The sequence below is a fragment of the Suncus etruscus genome, chromosome 11, assembly GCF_024139225.1.
Source record: "Suncus etruscus isolate mSunEtr1 chromosome 11, mSunEtr1.pri.cur, whole genome shotgun sequence".
Lineage (NCBI taxonomy): Eukaryota > Metazoa > Chordata > Mammalia > Eulipotyphla > Soricidae > Suncus > Suncus etruscus.
This window is the reverse complement of record NC_064858.1, coordinates 56628797-56645603: the sequence shown is the minus strand read 5'-3', so window position 1 is coordinate 56645603 and position 16807 is coordinate 56628797. Positions and strand designations below refer to the sequence as shown.

The 16807-nt window shown below is 40.9% G+C and overlaps 1 protein-coding gene across 2 annotated transcripts in view; it reads right to left on the bottom strand.

Annotated features, from left to right (window-relative positions):
- The window catches only part of ANO4 (anoctamin 4), a 388617-nt gene extending 372243 nt beyond the window's left edge, over positions 1-16374 (bottom strand). The window contains exon 1 of one of the 2 annotated variants that reach the window (XM_049782805.1): positions 16141-16374. Coding sequence is in view for 1 of the 2 variants with exons in the window: in XM_049782803.1 (XP_049638760.1) it covers positions 15351-15372 (22 nt within the window). In the remaining variant the exon portion in view is untranslated. Of the gene's footprint in view, positions 1-15350; positions 15425-16140 lie in introns of those variants that run through there. The other variant, XM_049782803.1, reaches the window with a different exon arrangement.
- Positions 16375-16807: the final 433 nt, after the last annotated feature.

The window sequence follows — 16807 nt, the reverse complement described above, 5'->3', positions numbered from 1 at the left end:
AACTGTTAATAATGACGTTTGAGTACTTTTTTTTTGGTGAAATCCTTTATGCAGCCCTGGCTCACCCTGACTTTGCCTCCTGTGGCCCCCAGGTAAATTGAGTTTGAGATCCCTGATGTAAATGCTTGGATAGACTGCAGTCAACCCTGGTTCGCCAGGCACCACATAAGGTCCTCCAAGTCTTCCAGGATTGATTACTGAGTGTAGTCATGAGTAAGCCCTGAGTACAGCCAGGCATTTCTCCACATCCTCCCAAAAACGGGGGAAAGAAATGCAAGTCTTCAATCACTATGAAAAGTAAACAACTTCTTTATAAATTCAAACAAGAGGTGCCTTGGAAAGAAGAGGCATGAAGAAACTGAAATCCTTATACCTTTCACATTTCATGAGGATTTGAATAGCTTTTTCTCCAGAATAGTTGTTTTGAATCCCCCCACTCACACATACACAAACAAGTGAGACTATACAGTGTTAAATAAAATTCCTTTCATTTTTTAAGGTATAATTTTGATCTAGAAGCTCCATCCTCTTCTTCAGAATGAAGATGGTTACTCATAAATGAGTAATGAAGATTACTCATAATGAAGATTAGCTACTCAAGAGAATGCTAAACTGGGCTTTCACCCAGCTTTTCTAGGGCTCCAAGTCTTTGTAATCAACCACACAGAATTGTTACACACTGGGTCCTTATGTACTAGGGAATAATATCACCTTAAAGTCAATAACACATAACAGTTCTCCAACCTCAGTGAAAAGAAATATACAGGGAAGATTGCTTAAAGGACAAAGATACTATCTCTGCTTCATATCCCTGAACCAAACTCTATCATCCCCAGCAACTCTGGGCTACTGCTTTGACAAACATTTCTCTTGGAAAAGGTGCTGTTAAACACAAAAGTGGTTTAGAAACCTCAGCATTATACGACCTATGACTATTATAGCAAAACACAGTTTAAACACACACACACACACACACATACACACACACCTCCCAAGCCACTCTTACACACACACACACACACACACACACACACACACACACACACACACACACACACACACACACCACTCACACCCCAAGCCACTCTTTCTGGGGACTCAGAAGAAATATTCTTGTCTGATGTTGGTACCAAGAGTGGTGACAGTCCTTCTGAGAAACAGACTTATCCTTATTCCTATAAGAATTTTCTCTTCCTGTTGGGTGATTAAAAAAAAAAAAACTAGAGGAAAGCCAGTGTCCTGTTAGTTTGACCAAGGGCAGAAGACAACAGTTCTCATTTGCTTTCATGAACCCAACCCAGTTCAAAGCCTCAGGATCGCATATGGTTCCCTGAGCACCACAAGTGTTCTCTCCTGGGTAAAGTCAAGAATAGGTCCAATCATCCCCAGGTGTGCCCCACCACCTCCAGAACAATAACAACTAAAAATGAAATTCTCCCTTTTTTTGTCTGTAGGTAATTCTGGTATTAACTGTATTCATGGTTCCATTTGTTCCCACTATTTTCTTCCCCTACTTTATGTTTATTTTTAATAATAGTATATTTATTTAAGTTATAATATTTGATTACAAATACTATTGTAGTTGAATTTCAGTCATAAAAAGAACATGCCCCTTCACTAGTGCAACATTCCTATCACCAATGCCTCCTATCTCCCCCACCACCACCCCGCCTGCCTTTGACACAGGCATTCTACTTCTCACACTCACTGACATTGTCATGGTAGTTGTTAGTGTAGTCATTTCTCTAACTGCACTCACCACTCTGTGGCGAGCTTCATATCATGAGCTGTTCCTTCCAGCCCTCATCTCTCTTGTCTACAGGCTTTATTACAATAATGTCTTTTATTCTTCTTAGAACCCAGAGATGATTGTATGTCTGAAGAACATTCTCTGAATATTCAAGTATATTCCACTGGTCTGAGGATCTGTCTTTATTCCAATACCATGCTGTTTTAATGACTATAGCATTGTAATACAATTTAAAGCTGGGGAAAGTGATGCCTCCCATATTCCTTTTCCCAATGATTGCTCTAGCCATTCGAAATCGCTCCTGGCAGGCTCAGGGGACCATATGGATGCTGGGATTTGAACCACTGACCTTTTTCATGAGAGGCAAACGCCTTACCTCCATGCTATCTCTCCGGCCCCAATGGATTGTTTTTTAATGTTTATTTCTTCTCTATCATTATTGATATATAAGAAGGCCCTTGATTTTTGCGTGTTAATTTTTAGCCTGCCACTTTGCTATATGAATCTATTGTTTCTAGAAGCTTTTTGGTAGAGTGTTTAGGGTTTTTTAAATATAGTATCATGTCATCTGCAAACAGTGAGAGTTTGACTTCTTCCTTTCCTATATGGATGCCTTTGACATCTTTTTCTTGCCTAATCACTATGGCAAAAACTCCCAGCACTATGTTAAATAGGAGTGGTGAGAGAAGGCAGCCTTGTCTTGTACCAGATTTTAGAGAAAAGGCTTTAGTTTATTTTTATTGAGAATAATATTAGCCATTGGCTTGTGGTAGATGGCCTTGACTATGTTGTGAACTGTTTAGATATCTATGTTAAATATTTCTGCTTAAAGGCACAGCAGCCTACGGCCCAACTGCTTACCCCTAACATAAAAATGGCCCAGTTCCACCTCTGAACCTCAACAAGCAGCCAAGCCACCAAATAGTTCTGGCTCCACAGCTCCTCCTAATAGAGTTGTTTACATGCTGACTCCCTAGGTCACTCTCCATGCAGCAAGTGAGGTCCCATAAAGGAATTGAGGCAAATCATGTCTGTGTTCCAAACACTGCCCCATTTTCCTCTTTCCCCTGGGTCAAACCTAATATAAACCATCCCTGGTTCTTAGCCTTCTTAGCTCTCTGCTCTCACCTCCCTAAATCTTTCATTATTCTTTGATCATAGCTACTCAGTCCTCTTGAAGCCTTTGCACTATTTCCAATGCCAGGACACCCTGATCTTATCAACCACCACTCTTCAGGCTCCTGCTCCAAGGTCCCACTATCCATGCGTCTTCCCTTTCCCCTTTATTCTATGTCACTGCAGTGACCTCCCCTGACATATTAGTGTGTATCCTTCCCCTTATACAAAATATCTGAGAACAAGAAATGTGTGTTTTATGTACCACATTCCTAGAGTCCAGTATAGGATTGTACCCAGATGCAGGGAAAGAGTGTCATGAGTCACTATATGATATTTCAATCAACAACAGGAAAGACATCCTCGTGTGGTCTCAACAGACTATACCATAGAGCCAATGTGTTAGTAGGCTGTACCTTATAGGTTTGTGTCCTTTACTCCCTTTAACTTTTCTCTGCTCATAATTCCTTCAGGCCCAAAACATTTTTACTCAACCACAGAACTATATGCAGATAAAATAGGTATAGCAAATTAAACATGTGTTGATAATTAATCATTAAGAAAAGTCTTAAAGACCTCCACATTCAAACTGTCACGACCTAAAGATTAAGCAAATAGACTCTATAACATTCACAGAAGGACAAAATCACATGATGACTTAAGTTTCAGACAGCACCTCCATGGTTAAATAAGGCAAGACTATAAATAATTGTTGAATGAATGAATCTTACCAACAGCTCCCTTGTCATTAGAATGTCACTAGCCTAGTTTAAAAACAAAACAAAACAACAGTAACTATCTCACAGGGGTCACTATTTCCCTGATCATTTCCTTTGTGGCTGTTAGAGTGATATAATCTGAAATCCGACTTTGTATCTCTCCCACTTAAATTTTTCCTCTGTTGCTACAGAATATAGCAAACCATCCTTTGTATGTCATATAAACTACATTTTGAGATCACCTATAGGTTAAGCACTATCTCCTACCACAGTACTAAATTCCTGTTAGCTCACTCATACCCCAGTGCCTTTGTACATGCTATTTTTGCTGTCTTCAACAGTCTTTAAAGCTTTGTTCATATGTCAGCAGCTCAGATGCGACCTTCTCAGTGAGACCTTCATTAATTTCTCCAAAGTTGGTCTTCAGTTTCCCTCCCACACTCCATTTTCACCTAGCATGTGCTTTCAAGATCACATGATGGCTTATACTGTTCTAATTTCACTTCCATCTCCAAACTTGATTCCTTAATTAAAGGGACACTTTGTTTTTAGTATTCATACTTCTAATGTTTAGCCTATAGTAAATACTTGTTCAATGCCTCCTTAGTAAACCTATAGACAAAAATAACCTGTAAGACAATGTTTCAGAACATTGTTCAAAAAAGGTGTGAGTAACTGATATTCTGGAATGCAAAAAATATTAAAGCACAAAATATTTTAAAAATCCATTTTTAAGTGATATAAAAATTGAAAATAACAGGTGTAAATACAGAAAGAGAAAAATCACACCCAACTGTAAATATTTTGCATAATTTTCTTGCAGGTACTTTGTGCTGTACACAAAGTAGAGGAGCTGAACTACTCCCTTCCAGCTCTTAATGGAAATATGTGAAGACAATTCATGTACTGATCATAAAACTATATTGATTAATTTTCAAAAGCTACTATCAAGATATATGTGAACAATATTGTAAACATCACCAAAGCTCATAAAATAAAATGTGAATATATGAGGGCTATAGAGTCCACAGGGGACAAATTGACTCAATTTTGTAATTCTCCATTGATCAATCTATAGGGATGAACTTAACCTTTTCCCCAACATGATTATTTTTTTAAACTAAATTATTTCCAAAGTTTTCACAGGAAAATAAGCACATAAGAAAAGCCAGAAAAATCCTGGAACAGAAACTAAAGTAGTAGTAAGAGGAGACGAATCATGCCAGAAATAGGACTGGAATTGAGAACACACAAAATCAGGGAAATTAACACAAGGTGGATCTAGCCCACCAGCTGAAACTCAGCTAATCAGAGTCCACATTCCAGAAATAGTTCTGCCCACTTGGGGATTTAATAAATGATACTTCCCCCTTTCCACCACCTCCACCTTGGTTCCAGGAAACCTCATCTTTCTCAAGAATCCCCATAGCATAGGTCGCTCATGAAACATTGGGAGACAACTATTGAGAGAAAATAAAGTTGAATATTTATTGTATTACCAAACCAAAAGACTTGTGGACAAACAACATGAGAAGACAAGATTAAAAAAAAATAGGAGAGGCTTGGAGATATATGTAACAGTGTTTAGTGAACATGCTTAGTATGTTCCTAGTCTGGCTTTGCGACATAGTCCATGAACACCAACCGCCAGCTCTGAAAACCCTGGAAGTCCCCATGCGTTAGGGTGGCCTTGGGTAGCCCCAACATTGCAGAGCCCAGACAGCATTGTGTCCTTGGACCTCTGCATTAACTTGCCTGCCTGGCTGCCAGTGAATCAGGTGGAGGTCCCAGGCCTCCTTAGCTCTACTTGGAGTTCCCCAACAACATCAAAATATACAAGATAAATTAGGGAATTTCCAAATTCTTTAAGTTATGAACACTGATAGGTTATATTTTTCTTATTTTTGTACATTATCTAGAAGCTACAACAGCAATAACAAAAATTTAAGTTCTTAACCACCCCCAAAGCACAGACACTATTAAAGAAAAATGGGAATAAAGGCAACTATTTAGAAAGAGGTTAATATGTCAGTGTTCATATTTGACCAGATACAGAGCTCCCGGTAGCGCTCAGGGGTCACTTCTGACTCTACGCTCTGAAATCGCTCCTGGCAGGCTCAGGGAACCATATGGGTTGCCGGTATTTGAACCGTCCTTCTGCTTACAAGGCAAATGCCTTACCTCCATGCTATCTCTCCAGTCCTGAAAACACATTTTTCTAATGTGCTCACAAAGAGATTTCACAAGGAAGAAGAAATAAAGTAAACACATAAAAATATTCCAAAATTTAGGGGCTAGAGAGATAGCATGGAGGTAGGGCATTTGCCTTGCATGCAGAAGGACCATGGTTTGAATCCCAGCATCCCATATGGTCCCCTGAGCCTGCCAGAAGCGATTTCTGAGCATAGAGCCAGGAGTAACCCCTGAACACTGCCGGGTGTGAACCCAAAACCAAAAACCAAAAACAAACAAACAAACAAACAAAAAAGATTGCAAAATTTAAATTGTGAGATGTCACTTTTCACCTAGTATATTAGCTAAAATCAAAATATTTGCCATTTGACTTATGAAGAGGCATTTTCAATGCATCGAAATGCAAATTGGCATATTTCTGTCAATATTAGCTCAGCCAGAAATATAAGATTTTAGAAATCTTCCTTGCAAACACAGGCACATAATTGCTACTTACTAGTCACCTACCACATCTCGGAATCTGCATGCTACAGCACAGCAGTAGCCTACCCAGATCTCACACCTATCCTAAGTCTTCTCTAACTTCAAGGAATCCCATTTGTTGCTTTTTGCTTCTTTTCTCCTCCACTTCATTTTTCTTGTCCTGCCAGAAAGTGGTATGGGTCTCCTAAAGAAGATCTATACCTAGCCTCTCTGTCCTTTAATTTCCCTCTTTATCCCACACTGTATTGCCAGCTTACAGCCAAAGATGCAAATTCATCTGTGATACTAAGCATATAATAGCAATAACAATATGATAGAATAAGCATATGATTGCAAAAATTGAGTTTCTCCCCAAAAAGCATCTTCAATATTCATCATAGATATGACAAAGTGGGTTATAATTATTGAGAGAAATTTCATAAAGCATGTAAAGACGTAAATACTAAAACTGAATTTCTTCAAACTACTAATACCAGAAAGACAACAAATGACAATCACATGTTAATAACTGTTGGGCAAATACCATCTTGCAGGTATTGAGCTACATGTATTATCTCACTTAATACTAATAACTTTCTGAGGTAGAAATTCTTAAGTTACCCCTGAAATTATCACTGAAATGACCATACACACAAAAAAAAATAAGGAATCCATTCAAAAGCCAAAGGTAAGTAGACAGACAGCATAGGAACTATGCTCTCTACTATCAGTATAGACTTTCCTTTAAATCCTAATTCATTTAGAGGCAAGGTAAAAACTATCACTTAAATGCTTGTTTGGTGTAGAATCTAATATTAATAATGAATCAAAAATCACACATAACTTTAGGAAACTTTCAGAAATCCTTAAATATTGCATTACATAGTATCAAAGCACCCCCTACAATAAACCAACTCATCAGATATTCCTCATAAGATAGAAGCTGCTTCTATCAATATTGTACCTTGGCATACATGTCCTTCTAGCTATCTCCACACCCCTCTTTATTTATGCTTGCACATGGGCTTGTTGGTGATCACACTCTTTAAATGTGGCGTTGACACTCATTCTTTCTGCAGGGCTCACCTGGGGTCACATGTCTACTTTGGGGGGTTGGATCTCCCTCCTGACCACAGAGCTTAGCCACCACTTTTAGCTGCAGAGCACTAAGAGTCATGCTTTAGCTGTGATTTTCACACACTGCTGGCCATGGTACAGTCAAAAATCCCTCAGAGCCCAAGAAGAAACTATTGGGGGTCACATCTTCCAGGCCTCAACAGCAGAGTAGTGCACTCAGCATATGCAGAAGCACCAGAGACCAAACTCATAACCTCACAGTGGCAAAGAAGGTGCTATGTCATCTTACATCATTAGCTCAACTCACAGATCTTTTAAGTCAATTCAAAATGAATTGCAGAATAATCAGTTTGGGTCATTATATTCTTAATTGGTTCAACAGATGCACTTATGCAGTGGAGAAACCAAAGGGCAAGCTGAAAACAAGGAAACAAAGAAAAATCACTTAAACATCAGTATCTGTAAATAAATAGAAAGAGAGCCCAAGGTGAAGATGTTTAGTGAAGCACAAGTCTTTTCCTCCATTGAGCTTCTCAATGGGTGCCAAGTTTGGAAGCTGCTATTGACACAGCAGGCATAGCTAACCACATAAACCCTGGGAAGATGAGAGGTTAGATGTCTTTGCTGCTGTTGCTTCTCCAGATGCTTGATGCTCAGTAAGTACTTGCTGAGAGAATGAAAGAAGTTTCTTTTCTTTTTTTAATTTTTATTTTAAAACTTTTTGGTTTCTGAGTCACATCCAGTGATGTTCAGAAGTTACTCCTAGCTCTGAACTCAGAAAGATGGAGGGCCATATGGTATGCCAAGAATAAACCCCAGGTTGGCCCCATGCAAAACAAATATCCAATCTGCTGTGTTATTTCTCCGGCTCACAAACAAACAAACAAACAAAACCCTTTTCTATCACTAATGAACTTTATTTACCTACACAATGGTCAAGAAGTCTTGGGTTCTTCCTCCTACCTCAATGCATCATTTTAGGTTACTGTTACTCCCCTCCCCCAACTTCCTGTTTTGCTCACCTTTAGAGGTAGACTTGCCCACATCTGGGAGGAGTCTTTTGCTCACCAGGAGGATAGATGGGAGGAGGGGAGATTCAGGGGAAGGAGACAGAGAATTTAGCAAGAGGTGGCTGGGCCAGACAACTTTGAATGCAGGGCTACTTATGGAGCAGGCTTAAAAGATTTAAAAAGCTTAGGAGCCACAGATGGTGGCTCGGGCCTATTGATGTCTTCTGAAACCTGATTGCCTGTGGATCACTTCCTCACCGTTACCCTGAAACCTGCAGACCCGGCCGGCTCGAGGGGGTTGTAGGCACGCCGTCCAGGCTAGCTGAGAAAGGCTTTACCATCCATCTCACCATCATCCACCACTATCAAGGACTTTATAAATTAAAATATAATTCAACAGGTTACTTTTCAAATGAGGCACTGACTGGTTAGATCCCATTCTGAGCTACAATAAAGCTGATTTGTTCCTGACATTGCCTGATTATTTTGGAAAAATGGAGTAATGGGCTCCCTTCATTACCTTATTCCCTGATTCTTTGGGGGAAAAGGAAGAAGCAGCACTGCAGACATCATCCTGGGGATGAGATTAATAAAGCACTCATACCCTTTCTCCTGTGCTAATATGTTCTTGCTGTTTACTCTGTTGTTTACTCATCATTTGAGAGTAGAGAGATTTCTGGTATTGGGCATATGACTTCTGATCTCCATTCTCTGAAGGATAACTCATTTAATCACAGCTTTTCAAAAACTTATATTTTCCATAAAAGTATTAATTGAGGATTTCTGAGTAGCTACTCACACAACCAGCACTGAATGAGCCCCTGGCATTAAGATTAAAACATAATCCTATCCTTGTCCTCAAGGAAAAATTATCTCTGGGAGAAAAGCAGATAACTATAATATTGAGTCCATCAAATTCCAGTAGATCTTGGCACTCTGGGACATAATAGGACAAATTCTAACCCACTTAGTCTTAAGCAACAGATCAAAAATCTTCCATAGGTAAAAATATCAAATTTGGAGATGGAGTGATAGCACAATGGTAAGGTGTTTGCCTTGCATGCAGCCAACCCAGGACGGACCCGGGTTTGATTCCCGGCACCCCATATAGTCACCCAAGTCTGCCAGGAGCAATTTCTGAGCTCAGAGACAGGAGTAACCCCTGAGTGCCACCAGGTGTGGCCCCCCAAAAAAATCATATTTGAGGTTGGATGTTAGCTGAAGAAAAAAGGGAGACACTATAGACACATGCAAAGGCACTGGAGCAAGTAAGAGCTGGGCATTATTCTACTTATAAATAAGTGCTACATATTATTTTATACTTCTGGAACATTCCACAGGGATTGCAGATGAGGAGGCAACAGCTGTGCAAGTTGTTAGGTTAGATACACAAGGTCAAAGAGTTTCTCTTTAGCCTGAAACTAGTCCCACAGACTTTGCTATCCAATGTTCCAGAGAACAGATTCATTTTGCCGAAGAATGGAACTGTCATTTTGTGAATCACAGCAACAGCACAAACAAGTTTAGCTAATTAATCCCTTTTGTTGAATCAGGTAACAAAACCAGAAGCTAAAAATACTGTTTGGAAAAACTATCCTTATATGACAATGACAGCAAAGGTGTCTTTTCAGAAGAAGAACATCCCAGGGAAACAATCACTTGACTGATCATAATAGCTAAAGCAAACTGTTTCCAACTAGTCTTGAAAAACCGCATGAAAATAGTGAGCAGATAGCCCCAGCTGAGAATCAAAAGCTGAAAAAAGTCCATGAAGCCTAACTAAACTCTGAGCTCTGAAGAGCAGGACCTCCTCCAGCTGCTTACACCTGAACTCCTGCTGCTCAGCATGAGAACGATCATAACAGTTGCTCACTAAGTACTGGGTAAATGAAGTCATAGATGAAGGTTTCCACTTATGCACAACACGCCCCCTACAGAACAAATGTTTCATTAGACAGGTGTGATGCCAGGGCTAGGACTGGGGGTGGGGCAGGAAGGACTAAAGATGGTGTTGATAAAAGTCTTGGTATGTTCAAAAAAATCAGAATTCCAATATAAAAAAATGCATTTCCATACAAGCATGAACAAATTACCATAAACATTTGCTTGATGTGACTCACTCTGGCTGATACCAGCACGTCATCTGCATGAGATGAGCCCAGAAATAATGGACACCAGTCAGAGGGAGGTCACAAAGCAGTTTTGTGAGCAGAGGATAAACTATCCTGGGATGATGTGGTAGACAAGATCCCACAGCAAGAACCAGAGCAGGACATAGGGCACTTCAACGCACCTGTCAAATGCCCACAATTGCATTGCCACGTACTAATCAGATATTCAACCTTACGGACGGCACATCTGCTTTGCACCATAGGCTTCCTGGTACATCAAGGAAATGTGAGGGCAGTGAAGGAAAAATCTCCCTCTTTAAGGTTCCTTTTTATAGGAAGGAGACTTTAATATGTCCCAGAGCAAACAAGTGGCCATTGTCTACACACACACCACTACATGAAGGCTCACCATAACTGCACATTTCCATGTCACTCTGATACTCCAGGATCCTTCAGAGTTTTGAAAGTTTTGAAGGGTCCTGGGAAGGTTTAGCTCAGCCCCCTATGGAATGCCTTATATGGGTCAATTTATCAGATATGACCATCCATCTAGGGGATAGAGAAATAATATAGGAGCCAAGATACCTCTGCTTGACACTGGTTCAATGCTTAGTCCCACAAAGTCCCTCCAATTTGGCACTGTGGAATCTTGTGGATCCTTGAGCACACCTAGCTTTGAAATGCCTTCCTTCCTGACCCTGGCAATTCTGCCAGGGTGGTCTCCTTAACTGCTATCCTAGCACCACAGAGTCTAATCAGCACTATATCCTCAGGCCCTTGAATTGGACAGTAAGCCAATTGGCCAAGAATCACCAGGTTCCTGAGCAATGCTTGAAAGACTCTCCCGTAAAGAAAGAAATGAATGTTCAAATAGTAAAACTAGATTGTTACTGTAACAGTTCACTATTTCAGTGGTTATTAAGGGGGCCCTTGAGATTATCTGACCTAATCTAGATGTTCCAGATCTAAGTTTGCATCTTACAGGGAAGTTAGTGGCTAGTACCAGGCTGGAGTGAACCGGACCAGAGTCCTTTAGATACCCTGGTGTGATTGGCTATGGTTTCTGATGAGCAACAGACACTTCTTCCCTGGCAATCAAAAAAGGAACCAGTGGAAACCAATAAGAAAATGTAAGTAAATTTCTGTTGTATTATAATGTCTATATGTTCCATGGGAATAGCTGATGAGGGGCCAGAAAGAGAGTACAGTGGCTAGGGAACTTGCCTTGCATGCATCAAAGCTGAGTTTTCTCCTTGGCATCATATGGTTCCTTGAGCCCTGCTTGGAGTGATCCCTAAGGGCAGAGCAGGAAGGAATAAATCTTGAGCACAGCCAGCAAGAACTCCCTCTTTACTCCTCCAAAACAAAAACTTTGCAGTTGTTTTAAAAGAGCCAATAGGTCACAGAGCAGATACCTGGTTAAAGGTTAACAATTTCTATTAAAGAAGTAAAGTCAACAAATCTTGTTAGTAATTTTTTATCAAAATTTTTATTAATATATCTTAGCTCTTCTTTCTTCTTGACTCAGTAATCTTACTAGAGAATTAATGTAAAAGATAGAGCAGAAACTGAGAACTTGTCTTTGGAAGGAAGCTTGTCAAAAGGGAGCAGGGGAGATTGAGAGTTCCTGGGACAATAGGAGGATGGAGGGAAGTAAATACCTGGGTGGAGGAAAGCAGATATGGTGATAAAATAGTTCAAGTTGGAAACCTTACTAATAACAGTTTGTAGACCACAGTGACTTTCCATATAATAAGACTTAAAAAGAGCTTAATTTTTTCAAAAAGGATAGGGAAGAAACTTCCCTTTCATCTTATGTTTTTCTGGAGGCTTATAATATGATCTGGGTCACCTCCGGAAACTCTCCCATTTCCTTCTCCCACCCAAGAACTATAACTTGCAACATAAACATTTATGACAGTCTGGCTACATTATTATGCTACTTGGGACATGATTTTTTCCCCTATTATACTGATCTAGTCACTACTTCCTAAATAATTTTAGTAGAGGAACAAAACTGTAGTATTCAATACAGATTATGAAGTATTTTTCCTATTTTATACAATCTGTGTGAGTTGCCATAGAATAGCACATTCCATTCAAAGTAAATCACCCTCACCGAGGTGTTGGAAATGGTTTTGAATATCTGCTAAAAAATACAATTCTCCCTTTATGCAGCTTTATGTGGGAGTTGTACATTACTTTTCCCCACTGTAAAAAAAAAGGCTCATGAACGGGGCCGGTGAGGTGGCACTAGAGGTAAGGTGTCTGCCTTGCAAGCGTTAGCCAAGGAAGGACTGCAGTTCAATCCCCCGGTGTCCCACACGGTCCCCCAGAGCCAGGGGCGATTTCTGAGCACTTAGCCAGGAGTAACCCCTGAGCATCAAATGGGTGTGGCCCAAAAAACAAACAAACAAAGAAACAACAAAAAACAAAAGGCTCATGAAGAGATGCTTGAAGAAATATATTGACTTTACCATATTGGGGAAAAGAGCATAAAAACTCAGTCAAGATCCTTAATGATATAGTTCATTCCATTCCTAAAGGCCTTATTCACATAACAAAATTAATTTACTTTGTATCACTCACATTGCATAACATAGAGACCTTTTAGATAGTAAACATGGCCAAGATTTGAGGGCAGTCCAACCTAGATAAAACTAGAATGTCTTTAGTTAAAATGCAAAACTGATTCTATTTTTGGTCCTGGTAATCAATCAACTCTGGAAAACAGTTCTAATGACAAGAATGGCTAAAGAAGCATGAGGTTATATTTATATTAATGAAACCATTTCTTCTTCCAATTACATGATTACAGGGTGAACATTAGAATGTGACCAATCAGCCTGAAACAACTATATTAAAATACTTTGATTTTCTATGTTTATATTTGAATATATGTGCATGTATGTATGACTGCCTACATACAGAAGAAGATATCAAGCCAGCAAAAAGGAAGGGAATTTGAGAAAGGAAGAGTACTCTTTTCACAATACAAGCTGTAGATTTTAAATTAAAACAAACCAAAAGGAAAAAATAAAACAGAGTAAGGGCACTGTTTTTAATGAGAGCTGTAATTAAGAAGTGTGAAAAATGAATAATAGCACCTATACCAACCTAAGTGTTTCTAATCCTATTTCAAGAAACTTCAATTTGTTAGAGTTGCAAATGCAATCAGTAGCAAAGCACAGAAAGGCCAAAGAAATACACACAGAGATAAAATTTTGTAGTGACTTCATCACATCCAGAAGCTCCAGGCCCACTAGGGAAACAGCTTTTTATCAATTTTTCCTGCAGTCCTTTTCTGAGCTGCTTTCAGAGACCCTGCAAAGGAATTAACACATGCTGTGGGACAATGAAATGCTAAAGAATGCATTCTCCCAATTCAAAGAAATTCCCCAAGGCATTTATATGGATGAGGATTGTGGGAAAAGGGGAAATCCCTCTCCCCCCCCTCCCCAAAAAAAGAAGCAGAGTGGGAGGGAAGCTAGCAAGAGGATGCTAATAGGTGTCTCGGGAATTTTTCTTCTATTCTTTAAGTAAGCTTGTTACACTACTAAAACCATACATACATAATAACCCAAGTAAACAAACAGCATATATGTTTGGGTATTTATGTGCTTGCATCTACATGCAATCCAGCTCAATATTATGCTTGGTAAAATGTGGAAATGTAAAGAATATCCTCTCTCTGTCAAAGTTGTTGCTGATTAAAATGAAATATTTGCTAAATGCATCTGAAATCACCAGCAGTGTATTTCCATGACACCCGATCTGATTCTAACTCTTCCCATCATGATGAGTACCTCAATTTGCCAACACACCTGCTTATAAAACCCTATAATTGGAGAATAAATTTAGCAAAGTAAGAAACCACCATTAAGGATGTAAACAAACAACTCAGCATTAAAGAATCAGCAAAAGAAGAAGAAAGGTCTGCCAGTCAAATCACCATAGAACCACAAACGCATCTGAGCAGAGGAGAGAATGGGCAAGGATGTAACCGGAACAACACTACAGGGATTCAAATATCATTTAAGGACTGAGAAACCACAGTCTGCAAACACCGCAGTTTTCTGTCCTTGTTATAACTTAATTTGTTGGCTTCACCTGCTACTAAGCTTTCACTGAAATAGCCCATATTTTTTTTATATATGCCAAGAACCCTTTACCCAAAAAGAACCTATACTGTATCTACTGTGAAATTGGAAAGTAAGCTAAAAGTATATGCCTGATGTCATCATCACTGTTTTAAGAAAAATTCATACAAAGCAAACAAAATGGTTAAAGAACTTGACATTCTAAACTCAAAGCCATCAGAGAGACAACACACACTTGACCATAAGGGTTCTCTTTTCCTTAAACACATGCAAACGCACACGCGCGCACACACACACACACACACACACACACACACACTTTAAGTGTTTCACAATCACTTGTGACATTTGATTTGACATATAAGAAACTTCATGACATTGGAATCTTGCCTAGAGTAAAAGGAACTTGAATAGGAAAAAGACACACATACAAAAGCCCATGTCCAGGCCCAAGACTAGAGAAGCACTCAGCAGAATTACACTGCGAGGCTTATTCTTTGGAATGCTGTGTTGGCCAGAGTCATCCAGTATACTTGCTACCAAAAAGAAATAGGAGACTCTCCATCAGAGGAAAAGAGACTCCTGGAAATATAGTTCCAGGAGATGGAAACTCAACCCAAATGGACTTCAAGAGGCAGCAGAAACGTGAAGACTGGCAGCAGCCTGCAGCATGTCTCAGGAGATCAGGTGAAAAATCAAAGACTGTGGGATTACAGGATATTCATGTCCTGGAATAAACAACTCACCCCAGTCCTACAACATGCATATTCTTTCTTGGAAACCTGCTTATTTTCCTTTTCAAAAAGTCTAACCTTTCCACCTGCCTCCTAGCATCTCTCTCTCATCAGGAAGCTGAAACTATGTTGTCAACTCACATGCTGCGTCTATCTTGGCTGCCCCAACAGCCACTGGGGAAGATGGAAGAAACAGCTTTGCATAAGGGGCACCCAAAAGACTCCAAAAGGAAAGAAGCAATGAGGTCATGCAGCGGATTCCCATCCTGCTGGTGCCATGCCGCGGACCACAATTCCTCCTTCTGCAAATGTGACTGCCCAAGTTCCAAAGCCCTAGAGACAGAGGGTCATTCCAGATCCTGGAGCCGGTACTTAACGCAGCAGCCTTCGGCATAACTCACACATGTGCTTGTCTCTTTCCACCGGGAAAGATGCTGTACTTGGCTAGGTGGGCCCATCACCCCCGGCCCTTCCAGAATCCCAGTGATGCCCCCCGTAGGCAAGCCGAGGGAGTCATCTCGCCCACATGGCTCAGTTCCCCTCCAGATTTTCCGCACAGTGCTGCAGTTTACCACACTGAACACATTCTCCCCGGCTGCTGCTTCAAGGACAAAGAGTGTTTCTGTGGCCATCAGAGCTGAAGCAGCAGCTCAGGTTTAGGAAATATATACAAAAGAACATCAAAAGACCCTAAAATCCAGACAAATGGCCCCGGGGCGTTTTCATAACCCAGCTCGCCCTAGACAAGGAGCCCCCAGCATTCAGGAAAGAAAGGCAAGTAGAAGGTCACTAAACCCAGCGGGTAAAGAGAGAGAAACAAGCCTTGCCTTCAGCTCACTGCAGCAAGAGCTCCCAGGCAAGCACTTACCATAAAAATAGAGTCAACAGAAGGAGAAGGCGCCTTCCTTTCAGCGGCAGGCTTCGGCAGAAAGGGATCCGCCAGGAACCTGCGGGCCCACGGCTCTGGGATGAGGCCAGCTAAGTGATGAAGGCAATAAAACAACACACACAAGTCCTTGTCAGCCTCCCCGACTGGCCCGCATGCAGTTGTCTGCTGTCAAAACCCCGAGAAGTCTGGAACAGGACTCTCGGGAGAGCCAGCCCAGCCGCCCGCTCGCCCGCCCGCCCGCCCGCGGAGGCAACAGCAGCCTGGGGAATTTCCCCCGGCTCGGCTCAGCTCAGCATCACGCCCAGGACCCGTCCTCCCCTGGTGCTGGGACACAGCGGGGCCACACAGGCAAGAAGAGGGGCAGAGATGAGCTTCTCGGGAGTGGAAGGAAGTGCCGGCGAGGAGCTCTGGATTCCATAGCGCTGATTGTCAGCGACCAATCAGCCCAGCCAGGGGGCCGTGTCAGTGTGACAGGGAGAGAGAGGAGGAGATGACAAGGGCTTCGCGGAGAAGCAGGACAGCCCCCAGCCTCCAGCATAAGTTGGGCAGCATTGGGAGTCCCTCCTCCATGCTTTTTCTCAATAATCAGACACAAATCGAATCAATGGAAGTCAAAAGCCTCCTCGGAGCGAACACTCAGGAAGTT